The sequence below is a fragment of the Salvelinus fontinalis genome, unplaced genomic scaffold (genome assembly GCF_029448725.1).
Source record: "Salvelinus fontinalis isolate EN_2023a unplaced genomic scaffold, ASM2944872v1 scaffold_0374, whole genome shotgun sequence".
Taxonomy (NCBI): Eukaryota; Metazoa; Chordata; class Actinopteri; order Salmoniformes; family Salmonidae; genus Salvelinus; species Salvelinus fontinalis.
In genome coordinates this window covers 3,842-17,499 of record NW_026600583.1, presented here as the reverse complement: position 1 = coordinate 17,499, position 13,658 = coordinate 3,842, and the positions used below count along the sequence as shown (strand labels likewise).

Sequence of the window (13,658 nt, the reverse complement as noted above, 5' to 3'; positions counted from 1 at the left end):
TGAAGAGAGAGAGGAACGCCGTTACTATATATAAAAACTCATCAGACATGTATTCTACTAAATCAATAGATGGGTTTATTAAATGTCTTTAGTGATTTGAGAGTGTCGTTTTCTCAGGTGGTGAGAGAGGAGGAGTTCCAGGAGCTGGGGGTGGAGAAGGTGAGGAGCCTCCTGCAGGAGGAGAACCTGGCGGAGGTGTTGAAAGAGGCGGTGCTGGTGGAGGGGGTGGTGAGGTGGCTGGCCCACGATACTCTTGCCCGCAGGGGACACTTCCAGGAGCTTCTTCACTCCGCCCACTTAGACCTGAAGGAAGAGTACCTCAGGACTGCCTTGGAGCTTCATAGAGAGTGTCTGGAGACTGGCGCTGAAGACATCCACTCTCTATTTGTCCAAGCTCTGAAGACTGCTTTTCATATCAATAAAAGCCCTCCGGAACACTGCAGAAGGAGCAGGAGACTGACCTCCAGGATGTTTGTGATAGGAGGGTACCACTGGCACCCTCTGTCTGAGGTCCAGACCTGGGACCCGGTCACGGACCAGTGGCAGCAGGGGGAGGATATGCCAGACCACACCAGGGAGAGTTATGGAGTTTCCCTCCTGGGCTCCAACATCTACATTAGCGGCGGCTACCGGACAGACACTACAGAGGCTCTAGATACAGTGTGGGTTTACAGCAGTGATGCTGATAAGTGGACACAGGGGCAGCCCATGCTGACAGCGAGGTACTACCACTGTTCTGTGGCTCTGCATGGGTGTGTCTACGTCATAGGAGGGTACAGAGGAGGGGCGCCCATGGGGGAAACGGAATTCTATGACCCCCTGAAAAGGAAGTGGATTCCCGTAGCTAATATGGTACAAGGTAGGTTGGCCTATGAAGGTTTGGAATATGACACAGTTGTGTAACTTGACAGTTGATTTTTTGTTGTAAGTTTTGTCATATAGTAAATGTATTTGTTTACTGCTGGAGTTTCATGGTAGTTAAGGTTGGAAGCCTTTTAGTGACAATTCTTTCCTTCCTTCCTTCCTTCCTTCCTTCCTTCTCTTGTCACAGGTGTGGGGAACGCTACGGCCTGTGTTCTGAGAGACACAATATATGTGGCAGGCGGTCACTATGGTCACAAGGGAAGCTGCACCTATGATAAGATTCAGACCTACAGGGCAGACGTCAATGAATGGAGCATAACAACGACCTGTCCTCATCCAGGTACCACAACTCAGTTATATCAGCCCTGGTTCTATAGAGCTACAGAGAGATAAACTCTGGTATATCAGCCCTGGTTCTATAGAGCTACAGAGAGATAAACTCTGTAATATCAGCCCTGGTTCTATAGAGCTACAGAGAGATAAACTCTGTTATATCAGCCCTGGTTCTATAGAGCTACAGAGAGATACACTCTGTAATATCAGCCCTGGTTCTATAGAGCTACAGAGAGATACACTCTGTTATATCAGCCCTGGTTCTATAGAGCTACAGAGAGATAAACTCTGTAATATCAGCCCTGGTTCTATAGAGCTACAGAGAGATAAACTCTGTAATATCAGCCCTGGTTCTATAGAGCTACAGAGAGATAAACTCTGTAATATCAGCCCTGGTTCTATAGAGCTACAGAGAGATAAACTCTGTAATATCAGCCCTGGTTCTATAGAGCTACAGAGAGATACACTCTGGTATATCAGCCCTGGTTCTATAGAGCTACAGAGAGATACACTCTGTTATATCAGCCCTGGTTCTATAGAGCTACAGAGAGATAAACTCTGTTATATCAGCCCTGGTTCTATAGAGCTACAGAGAGATAAACTCTGTTATATCAGCCCTGGTTCTATAGAGCTACAGAGAGATACACTCTATTATATCAGCCCTGGTTCTATAGAGCTACAGAGAGATAAACTCTATTATATCAGCCCTGGTTCTATAGAGCTACAGAGAGATACACTCTATTATATCAGCCCTGGTTCTATGGAGCTACAGAGAGAAAATGGGACAGTGCATTAAAATCCAAAGGTTCTGGTGCGGCTCAACCACACGAGGAACTCTGTTAATAACTAACTTACCCCCGGCTTGAAGGAATTATGTGGTTAACAAATAGTTATGGTGTAGTGCAGCATTCAAATTTTACACAAATATGAATGCAGAGATGTCTACTCTCTTGAAGCAAAACACACACCATGTAAAGTGATGCACATAACTAGTAGTCATCCTTCCTGTATTTGAGCAAAGATCATTTATTTGACCTCTGTGCATCAGAACTAAATCCATGAATGAATTTGTCTTGACCGTCCCTTAGAGTACGGCCTGTGCCTGGTGTCACTGCATCCCAAGCTGTACCTGGTGGGTGGTCAGACCACCATCACAGACTGTTACGAACCAGACAGAGATGAGTGGCGCCAGCTGGCCAGGACCAATGAGAGGAGGATGGAGTGTGGCGCCGTGGCCATGAACGAGTCCCTGTACGTCACCGGGGGCTACTCCTACTCCAAGGGCACCTACCTGCAGAGCGTGGAGAGGTACGACCCCGAACAGGACACCTGGGAGATCGTGGGGAATTTACCTGGAGCGGCGCGGTCACATGGATGTGTCTGTGTTTACGGTGTTTAGAGAGAGAGAGAGAGAGAGAGAGAGTGGGTGCGTTCCAGGTTGTCAGTAATGCAGTTGTGGGTGTGTGTGTTTATAGTGTTTAGAGGCAGAGTGGGGGTCTTTATTGCTGTTGTGCTGCGCTGCACATCTCAGAAAATAGTTTTGGTAAACTATATATTGTATTCCTGTTGTTTAACACTTACCCAGGCGTTGTGAGATCGTGTGACTGCATTTGAGACAACCTGGAACGTGTCCTTTGTTACTGCTCCATTCAGAGGACTTTTTCAGACAACTGATCACATCTGATCTACCTCATCCTGTTGTCCTACTATAGACACGTGAATATTTATTGTGTCCGATTAAGAGATTTTTGGGCGTGAAATGTTCCCCTATGCTTGAAGTGGGGGCCTGAGTGAAAAAGTTTAGGAACCCCTGAATTAGATAACTAACGGTGTGTTGTTTACAATGATTTGTTTGTTTTATACATTGTATTGTAAAACTTTTGATTGTGAAAATCATTTATTGGATTTTTACTTGATTTAGCCATTTTGAATGGCAGCAGCTGACACACATTGCAAAGCACCACTAGGGGATTTATACTAAAATATTTCTTAATATTTCTTTAATTTATTTGAACAGGAAAAAAGAGGAGTTGATACCATACAAATGAATGTACAACTTTGTATAGTTTTCTATCTTTTAAATATAATTTTAAAAGAATCACCGGCAGTAGCCTTTCCTGCAGGACAATGACCAAATCGACCTCTAGTAACGGCTGTTGGAAGGAGAGGACCAAGGTGCAGCGTGGTACGTGTCCATATTTATTAAATGAACACTGAAATAACAAAAATAACGACCGAAACATGGAATGCCCAGCCCAACTCAGGCCCTGACCAAACCAAAATAGAGACATAACAAAGGAACTACGGCCAGGGCGTGACACCTCTAGTGGCCTCGTGGGTGGAATGTTATTAAGATTTTTCATCATTTTAGAATTAATGAACCTTTTTTGTGGGGTGGGAGGCGCAGAAAATCTGTTTTTATATGTCAAATGGCTTGGTTTTATTTCAGTCTTCTGTGATGTATATAAAGTGTAATATTGGGATGCAAATTCAAAATGTAATACATTTCAACTTTATATCTGACATGATACAGGTGTCTTCTTTGTTAAGCTCAGAACCATGTGTGTACTTTTGAAGAACAAAACCTCAACTACATTGGTAAGAACAACCCAGGCAGGTGAAGAAACACTCTGCTGAAGGTAAAAGGTTCAAACTAATTGGGAAAAGAGAATTAAATTGAACGAGTCATCATTTCCATAGTGTCTGTAAAGTAATTGCTGTTCACACCCACTCCACTGGGTAAAAACTGGTTGAATCAACGTTGTTGCCACGTCATTTCCACAACAAAAATGTAACGCGATGACGTTGAACCAACGTGGAAAACTGGATTTGCAAAAAAGTCATCAATGTAAAAGGAATTTAGTCTTTTGTTCACCCAAGTTTCAACCTAAATCCGATGACAGGGTGACATTTTTTGTTGAATTCACGTTGAAATCACGTTAGTTGACAACGCAACCAAATGTAAATCAAAACTAGACGTTGAGCCGGTGTCTGTGCCCAGTGGGACATTTATGGATCTGGTGAGTTCCCGACAGAGTACACCATGACATCCTGACTATACAGGAGAAGCAGCACGTGTGAAACTACCTCTCATACTCCCAGTGAGCGCTCCCAGCTGTCCCCCAGTACCACCTCTCAGTGAGCGTTCCCAGCTGTCCCCCAGTACCACCTCCCAGTGAGCGCTCCCAGCTGTCCCCCAGTACCACCTCCCAGTGAGTGCTCCCAACTGTCCCCCAGTACCACCTCCCAGTGAGCGCTCCCAGCTGTCCCCCAGTACCACCTCTCAGTGAGCGCTCCCAGCTGTCCCCCAGTACCACCTCCCAGTGAGCGTTCCCAGCTGTCCCCCAGTACCACCTCTCAGTGAGCGTTCCCAGCTGTCCCCCAGTACCACCTCTCAGTGAGCGCTCCCAGCTGTCCCCCAGTACCACCTCCCAGTGAGCGTTCCCAGCGTTCCCAGCTGTCCCCCAGTACCACCTCCCAGTTAGCGTTCCCAGCTGTCCCCCAGTACCACCTCCCAGCTGTCCCCCATTACCACCTCCCAGTGAGCGCTCCCAGCTGTCCCCCCGTACCACCTCCCAGTGAGTGTTCCCAGCTGTCCCCCAGTACCACCTCCCAGTGAGCGCTCCCAGCTGTCCCCCAGTACCACCTCTCAGTGAGCGTTCCCAGCTGTCCCCCAGTACCACCTCTCAGTGAGCGTTCCCAGCTGTCCCCCAGTACCACCTCCCAGCTGTCCCCCAGTACCACCTCCCAGCTGTCCCCCAGTACCACCTCTCAGTGAGCGTTCCCAGCTGTCCCCCAGTACCACCTCCCAGTGAGCGCTCCCAGCTGTCCCCCAGTACCACCTCCCAGTGAGCGTTCCCAGCTGTCCCCAAGTACCACCTCTCAGTGAGCGTTCCCAGCTGTCCCCCAGTACCACCTCTCAGTGAGCGCTCCCAGCTGTCCCCCAGTACCACCTCCCAGTGAGCGTTCCCAGCTGTCCCCCAGTACCACCTCTCAGTGAGCGCTCCCAGCTGTCCCCCAGTACCACCTCCCAGTGAGCGCTCCCAGCTGCCCCCAGTACCACCTCCCAGTGAGCGTTCCCAGCTGTCCCCCAGTACCACCTCCCAGTGAGCGCTCCCAGCTGTCCCCCAGTACCACCTCCCAGTGAGCGCTCCCAGCTGTCCCCCAGTACCACATGCTGTCTGGCTGCTACTGAGGGTTTAACAATAGCTCAGTCCTACTGCCCCAGAGACCACAGCCGAGCAAAGTAGAGCACAGATAAGCAGAGAGAGACCATGTTGGGATAGGATCTAGTCTCTTACAAGATTACTCTGAGACCCAGAGTAGAGCAGAACAGACTAGAACAGAGAAGAGCAGAGTAGAACAGAGTAGAGCAGAACAGACTAGAGAAGAGTAGAAAAGAGAAGAGCAGAGTAGAACAGAACGGACTAGAGAAGAGTAGTACAGAGTAGAACAGAGTAGAGCAGAACAGACTAGAGAAGAGTAGTACAGAGTAGAACAGAGTAGAGCAGAACAGACTAGAGAAGAGTAGAAAAGAGAAGAGCAGAGTAGAACAGGGAAGAGAACAGAGCAGGTTAGAGGACTCTGAAAGTTTAGCCAACTGTCGTTTGGTTGACAACTCAACCCAGGTCATAAAGATATAAACACTCAGAGAAAATATAAACCGTCATCTTATTTAACAGATGTTTTATTTGAAGGTACACACTCTTCTCGTTGGGATTCTGGTTGTTTTAGCAGGTAAGTTATAACCTTTTAGCATGCTTTACCTAAACCTTTTTACCTATACCTTTTTACCTATACCAGTTTTGCTGATGTGTGTTTGATTGTAGCTTTTATTGATCAGAAAGACTTTTGAAATGAATCACTTGTTATTCAACCCAAACCCGATAAACATATCAACGTTGAGGAGTCAGTATTGAGTCAGTCTTACGTTAAACCAGAGAGGACATGATTGACAGGTACAAGTGCAAAGTCCCTCCTTCCATCTAAGGCTGTGTGTAAATCTCAGCGTGTCTGTTTTGTTGCAACCAGAATGCAGAGCATGTTTTGAAGTGAGTTACGAAGTTACTTAAATGTATACAAATGTGTAGATATATATGGTATGACACTGATCTCTATAGGATAATTTTCAATGGTAGAAGAGGATGTAGCCAGTTAGTGATAATGAGGTATATGATGTGTGATAATGAGGTATATAATGTGGGGTATACAATGAGGTATATGATGTGTGATTATGAGGTATATAATGTGGGATAATGAGGTATATAATGTGGGATAATGAGGTATATGATGCGTGATAATGAGGTATATGATGTGGGATAATGAGGTATATAATGTGTGATAATGAGGTATATGATGTGTTATAATGAGGTATATAAGGTGTGATAATATCAACTTCCTAGTCTATAAATCTTGTGATAATTCAGAACAACTCTTAACAGCATGGTCTCTAAAAATAGGAATAGTCATGGTGGCTCATCTTTCCCAGCCTGACAAATGCTTGGTGTCTGTGTCATGAATTCCTGATAGTCCACGTTGACTCAGCTGCTGTCTGCATCGTTGCTTTAGCCTCATCAGCGCTAAGCCGACACTACAACAAGTAGACAACAAGTAGTCAAGTAGACTTAAAGTATGCCCACTTACTTTAGAGAACTTATAAAGTATGGTCATTCACTTAAGATAATGAAATGAAGAGATAATGCTTCTATACCCGGGTTCTCATGAGTTCCCCATGTGCTTTCTCAGATATCAAATATATATTTGAGTGTGTGTGTGTGTCTATATTAGATATAGCCTTGACTATTCATCTTTGGTGTGTGTGTGTGTGTGTGTGTGTGTGTGTGTGTGTGTGTGTGTGTGTGTTCCCTGCAGGTTCAGCCAGGTGTTCAGAAGATGAGACGCGTCTGGTTAAAACCTTGTTCACCGGCTATAACAAGGTGGTCCGCCCTGTCAATCACTTCAGAGATCCGGTGGTGGTGACTGTAGGCTTGCAGCTCATCCAGCTCATTAGTGTGGTGAGGAATACATGACTGCTTAGGGCTGGACATGGTTCCTCCTTCTTCTTCTTCTTCTTCTTCTTCTTCTTAAGTCTCTTCCCTTGTCTTTGTCAGGATGAAGTCAATCAAATTGTGACCAGTAATGTGCGGCTGAAACAGGTATGGTTTCTCACTGACCTGCGTGTGTCGTTCTTCTCAATGTTGTTTTTGTTCTTCAATTTAAACCACACTTTTTAGTGAGTGTGTTCTATTCAGATATGACAGGTTGTGTTGTAATCAGATATGACAGGTTGTGTTGTGTTCAGATATGACAGGTTGTGTTGTGTTCAGATATGACAGGTTGTGTTGTGTTGTGTTCAGATATGACAGGTTGTGTTGTGTTGTGTTCAGATATGACAGGTTGTGTTGTGTTGTATTCAGATATGACAGGTTGTGTTGTGTTGTGTTCAGATATGACAGGTTGTGTTGTATTCAGATATGACAGGTTGTGTTGTAATCAGATATGACAGGTTGTGTTGTGTTGTATTCAGGTATGACAGGTTGTGTTGTGTTGTGTTCAGATATGACAGGTTGTGTTGTATTCAGATATGACAGGTTGTGTTGTAATCAGATATGACAGGTTGTGTTGTGTTCAGGTATGACAGGTTGTGTTGTGTTGTATTCAGGTATGACAGGTTGTGTTGTGTTGTGTTCAGATATGACAGGTTGTGTTGTGTTCAGATATGACAGGTTGTGTTGTGTTCAGATATGACAGGTTGTGTTGTGTTGTATTCAGATATGACAGGTTGTATTGTGTTCAGATATGACAGGTTGTATTGTGTTCAGATATGACAGGTTGTGTTGTGTTCAGGTATGACAGGTTGTGTTGTGTTGTGTTCAGATATGACAGGTTGTGTTGTATTCAGGTATGACAGGTTGTGTTGTGTTCAGATATGACAGGTTGTGTTGTGTTGTATTCAGGTATGACAGGTTGTGTTGTATTCAGATATGACAGGTTGTGTTGTGTTGTATTCAGGTATGACAGGTTGTGTTGTGTTCAGATATGACAGGTTGTGTTGTGTTGTATTCAGATATGACAGGTTGTGTTGTATTCAGATATGACAGGTTGTATTGTGTTCAGATATGACAGGTTGTGTTGTATTCAGATATGACAGGTTGTGTTGTGTTGTAATCAGATATGACAGGTTGTGTTGTGTTGTATTCAGATATGACAGGTTGTATTGTGTTCAGATATGACAGGTTGTGTTGTATTCAGATATGACAGGTTGTGTTGTATTCAGATATGACAGGTTGTGTTGTGTTGTATTCAGATATGACAGGTTGTATTGTGTTCAGATATGACAGGTTGTGTTGTGTTGGGTTCAGATATGACAGGTTGTGTTGTATTCAGATATGACAGGTTGTGTTGTGTTGTATTCAGGTATGACAGGTTGTGTTGTGTTGTGTTCAGATATGACAGGTTGTGTTGTATTGTATTCAGATATGACAGGTTGTGTTGTGTTCAGATATGACAGGTTGTGTTGTGTTGTGTTCAGATATGACAGGTTGTGTTGTATTGTATTCAGATATGACAGGTTGTGTTGTGTTCAGATATGACAGGTTGTGTTGTGTTCAGATATGACAGGTTGTGTTGTATTCAGATATGACAGGTTGTGTTGTAATCAGATATGACAGGTTGTGTTGTGTTCAGATATGACAGGTTGTGTTGTGTTCAGATATGACAGGTTGTGTTGTATTCAGATATGACAGGTTGTGTTGTGTTGTAATCAGATATGACAGGTAGTGTTGTGTTGTATTCAGATATGACAGGTTGTGTTGTATTCAGATATGACAGGTTGTGTTGTGTTGTATTCAGATATGACAGGTTGTGTTGTGTTGTAATCAGATATGACAGGTTGTGTTGTATTCAGATATGACAGGTTGTGTTGTGTTGTGTTCAGATATGACAGGTTGTGTTGTATTCAGATATGACAGGTTGTATTGTGTTCAGATATGACAGGTTGTGTTGTATTCAGATATGACAGGTTGTGTTGTGTTGTATTCAGGTATGACAGGTTGTGTTGTGTTGTATTCAGATATGACAGGTTGTATTGTGTTCAGATATGACAGGTTGTGTTGTGTTGTAATCAGATATGACAGGTTGTGTTGTGTTGTGTTGTGTTCAGATATAACAGGTTGTGTTGTATTCAGATATGACAGGTTGTGTTGTGTTGTATTCAGATATGACAGGTTGTGTTGTGTTGTGTTCAGATATGACAGGTTGTGTTGTATTCAGATATGACAGGTTGTGTTGTATTCAGATATGACAGGTTGTGTTGTGTTGTATTCAGATATGACAGGTTGTGTTGTGTTGTGTTCAGATATGACAGGTTGTGTTGTATTCAGATATGACAGGTTGTGTTGTGTTCAGATATGGGAGGACGTGAATCTGAAGTGGAACCCTGATGATTATAGTGGAATTAAGAAGATCAGAATCCCTTCCACAGACATCTGGCGTCCTGACCTTGTGCTCTATAACAAGTAAGAACACGTCCTGCTTTTACCTTGACCGACATACACTATTCATTGACTTGATAAGGCCTATTAGATAAGACCTTTTCAGAAGCTAGTCTATTCCTGAAGGGCAGTTAGTGATAGAGACCAAAGGGTATTACATTTAAATGTTTTATTTATTTAACCTTTATTTAACTGGGCAAGTCAGTTAAGAACAAATTCTTATTTACAATAACGGCCTACGCCGGCCAAACCCTATCTCGGACGACGCTGGGCCCATTGTGCGCCGCCCTATGGGACTCCCAATCACGGCCGGTTGTGATACAGCCTGGAATCGAACCAGGGTGTCTGTAGTGACGCCTCTAACACTGATATGCAGTGCCTTAGACAGCTGCGCCTTTAACCCCAAACAGCATGCAATGCAGATATAGATGCACGGTGGCTAGGAAAAACTCCCTAGAAAGGCCAAAACCTAGGAAGAAACCTAGAGAGGAACCAGCCTCTGAGGGGTGGCCAGTCCTCTTCTGGCTGTGCCAGGTGGAGATTATAACAGTACATGGCCAAGATGTTCAAACGTTCCTAGATGACCAGCAGGGTCAAGGTCACAGTGGTTGTAGAGGGTGGAACAGGTCAGTACCTCAGGAGTAAATGTCAGTTGGCTTTAAATAGCCGAACATTCAGAGTTAGAGACAGCAGGTGCGGTAGAGAGAGAGAGTCATAGGTGAAATATTATAGTTCGTGGTTTTATAATTTGATTATGCTATGTTTAGATAGCATATAATTCATTTCAAGCCTTATTCATACAGTTTTGTTAAATAGGAAATACATCATATAAAATATTTTATATTTTTTGTATCATATTTGTACTGTGTACCGGTACTTGTGTCCTCCAAAGTGACGACACCTCAGCAATTTATAACTATTTTTACCAGAAATGTGAGATTTTAGCTTTTGAGTATGCAGCATTACTAGTTATTGTTTATGGGCCTCTCATGAAGTAATATATTTTGGGAATTACGTAGATTACATTTTGGATGACATTTAGTTACATTTAAACTGGCTGTCTTTAAGCTACCTCAACTTTTGTCTATCACCCCTGAAACAACATTTTTGGCATAATTGAGTTATTTTCAGCATTCCCTGATTATCTAATCAGGCTAACACAATTCCCCGTAGGAATCTATTGATTCTGATGCTAATGTGTGTAATAGAAAAATTACATACTTACCTCATTTGTTTGATATTAATAGTAAATGATTATATATGTAACTAAGAGTAAGACTGGCCTGCTAAAGCTGAGTTTTCATGGTGTCCACTCTAGCTTCCTGCAGCTAGTCTGGGCACTGAGGACATGGGTTATACTAGAGGGTGATACATCTTTACTGCCACATTATATTCTATGATCAGTGGTACACTGAGGAAGATGTATTCCATGGACATGATGTGGTTGTAACTGAGAGAGAGATGTATTCCATGGACATGATGTGGGGTGGTTGTAACTGAGAGAGAGATGTATTCCATGGACATGATGTGGGGTGGTTGTAACTGAGATAGAGATGTATTCCATGGACATGATGTGGGCTGGTTGTAACTGAGATAGAGATGTATTCCATGGACATGATGTGGGGTGGTTGTAACTGAGATAGAGATGTATTCCATGGACATGATGTGGGCTGGTTGTAACTGAGATAGAGATGTATTCCATGGACATGATGTGGGGTGGTTGTAACTGAGATAGAGATGTATTCCATGGACATGATGTGGGCTGGTTGTAACTGAGATAGAGATGTATTCCATGGACATGATGTGGGGTGGTTGTAACTGAGAGAGAGATGTATTCCATGGACATGATGTGGGCTGGTTGTAACTGAGATAGAGATGTATTCCATGGACATGATGTGGGGTGGTTGTAACTGAGATAGAGATGTATTCCATGGACATGATGTGGTTGTAACTGAGATAGAGATGTATTCCATGGACATGATGTGGGGTGGTTGTAACTGAGATAGAGATGTATTCCATGGACATTATGTGGTTGTAACTGAGATAGAGATGTATTCCATGGACATGATGTGGGGTGGTTGTAACTGAGATAGAGATGTATTCCATGGACATGATGTGGGCTGGTTGTAACTGAGATAGAGATGTATTCCATGGACATGATGTGGGGTGGTTGTAACTGAGATAGAGATGTATTCCATGGACATGATGTGGTTGTAACTGAGATAGAGATGTATTCCATGGACATGATGTGGGGTGGTTGTAACTGAGATAGAGATGTATTCCATGGACATGATGTGGTTGTAACTGAGATAGAGATGTATTCCATGGACATGATGTGGGGTGGTTGTAACTGAGATAGAGATGTATTCCATGGACATGATGTGGGGTGGTTGTAACTGAGATAGAGATGTATTCCATGGACATGATGTGGGGTGGTTGTAACTGAGATAGAGATGTATTCCATGGACATGATGTGGGGTGGTTGTAACTGAGATAGAGATGTATTCCATGGACATGATGTGGGCTGGTTGTAACTGAGATAGAGATGTATTCCATGGACATGATGTGGTTGTAACTGAGATAGAGATGTATTCCATGGACATGATGTGGGGTGGTTGTAACTGAGATAGAGATGTATTCCATGGACATGATGTGGTTGTAACTGAGATAGAGATGTATTCCATGGACATGATGTGGGGTGGTTGTAACTGAGATAGAGATGTATTCCATGGACATTATGTGGTTGTAACTGAGATAGAGATGTATTCCATGGACATTATGTGGTTGTAACTGAGATAGAGATGTATTCCATGGACATGATGTGGGGTGGTTGTAACTGAGATAGAGATGTATTCCATGGACATGATGTGGTTGTAACTGAGATAGAGATGTATTCCATGGACATGATGTGGTTGTAACTGAGATAGAGATGTATTCCATGGACATGATGTGGGGTGGTTGTAACTGAGATAGAGATGTATTCCATGGACATGATGTGGGGTGGTTGTAACTGAGATAGAGATGTATTCCATGGACATGATGTGGTTGTAACTGAGATAGAGATGTATTCCATGGACATGATGTGGGGTGGTTGTAACTGAGAGAGAGATGTATTCCATGGACATGATGTGGGGTGGTTGTAACTGAGATAGAGATGTATTCCATGGACATGATGTGGTTGTAACTGAGATAGAGATGTATTCCATGGACATGATGTGGGGTGGTTGTAACTGAGATAGAGATGTATTCCATGGACATGATGTGGTTGTAACTGAGAGAGAGATGTATTCCATGGACATGATGTGGTTGTAACTGAGATAGAGATGTATTCCATGGACATGATGTGGTTGTAACTGAGATAGAGATGTATTCCATGGACATGATGTGGTTGTAACTGAGATAGAGATGTATTCCATGGACATGATGTGGTTGTAACTGAGAGAGAGATGTATTCCATGGACATGATGTGGGCTGGTTGTAACTGAGAGAGAGATGTATTCCATGGACATGATGTGGTTGTAACTGAGATAGAGATGTATTCCATGGACATGATGTGGTTGTAACTGAGATAGAGATGTATTCCATGGACATGATGTGGGGTGGTTGTAACTGAGATAGAGATGTATTCCATGGACATGATGTGGTTGTAACTGAGATAGAGATGTATTCCATGGACATGATGTGGGGTGGTTGTAACTGAGATAGAGATGTATTCCATGGACATGATGTGGGGTGGTTGTAACTGAGATAGAGATGTATTCCATGGACATGATGTGGGGTGGTTGTAACTGAGATAGAGATGTATTCCATGGACATGATGTGGGCTGGTTGTAACTGAGATAGAGATGTATTCCATTGACATGATGTGGTTGTAACTGAGATAGAGATGTATTCCATTGACATGATGTGGTTGTAACTGAGATAGAGATGTATTCCATTGACATGATGTGGTTGTAACTGAGATAGAGA

The 13,658-nt window shown here is 43.3% G+C and overlaps 2 protein-coding genes across 2 annotated transcripts; both read left to right on the top strand.

Annotated features, from left to right (window-relative positions):
* The first annotated feature begins 54 nt into the window (after positions 1-54).
* Positions 55-3,888, top strand: LOC129845817 (kelch-like protein 23). The gene is made up of 3 exons (XM_055913742.1): positions 55-859; positions 1,052-1,204; positions 2,286-3,888. Exons 1-3 carry the CDS (start codon positions 70-72, stop codon positions 2,594-2,596), a joined length of 1,254 nt encoding a protein of 417 aa, XP_055769717.1. The 5' UTR covers positions 55-69; the 3' UTR covers positions 2,597-3,888.
* A 1,407-nt stretch (positions 3,889-5,295) lies between these two features.
* On the top strand, positions 5,296-9,713 carry LOC129845815 (acetylcholine receptor subunit alpha-like; the record flags this gene model as incomplete). Its single annotated transcript, XM_055913739.1, has 4 exons — positions 5,296-5,934; positions 7,069-7,211; positions 7,308-7,352; positions 9,604-9,713. Coding segments are annotated over exons 1-4 (353 nt in total), but the record flags the coding sequence as incomplete, so codon positions are not given.
* Between the last annotated feature and the right edge of the window lie 3,945 nt (positions 9,714-13,658).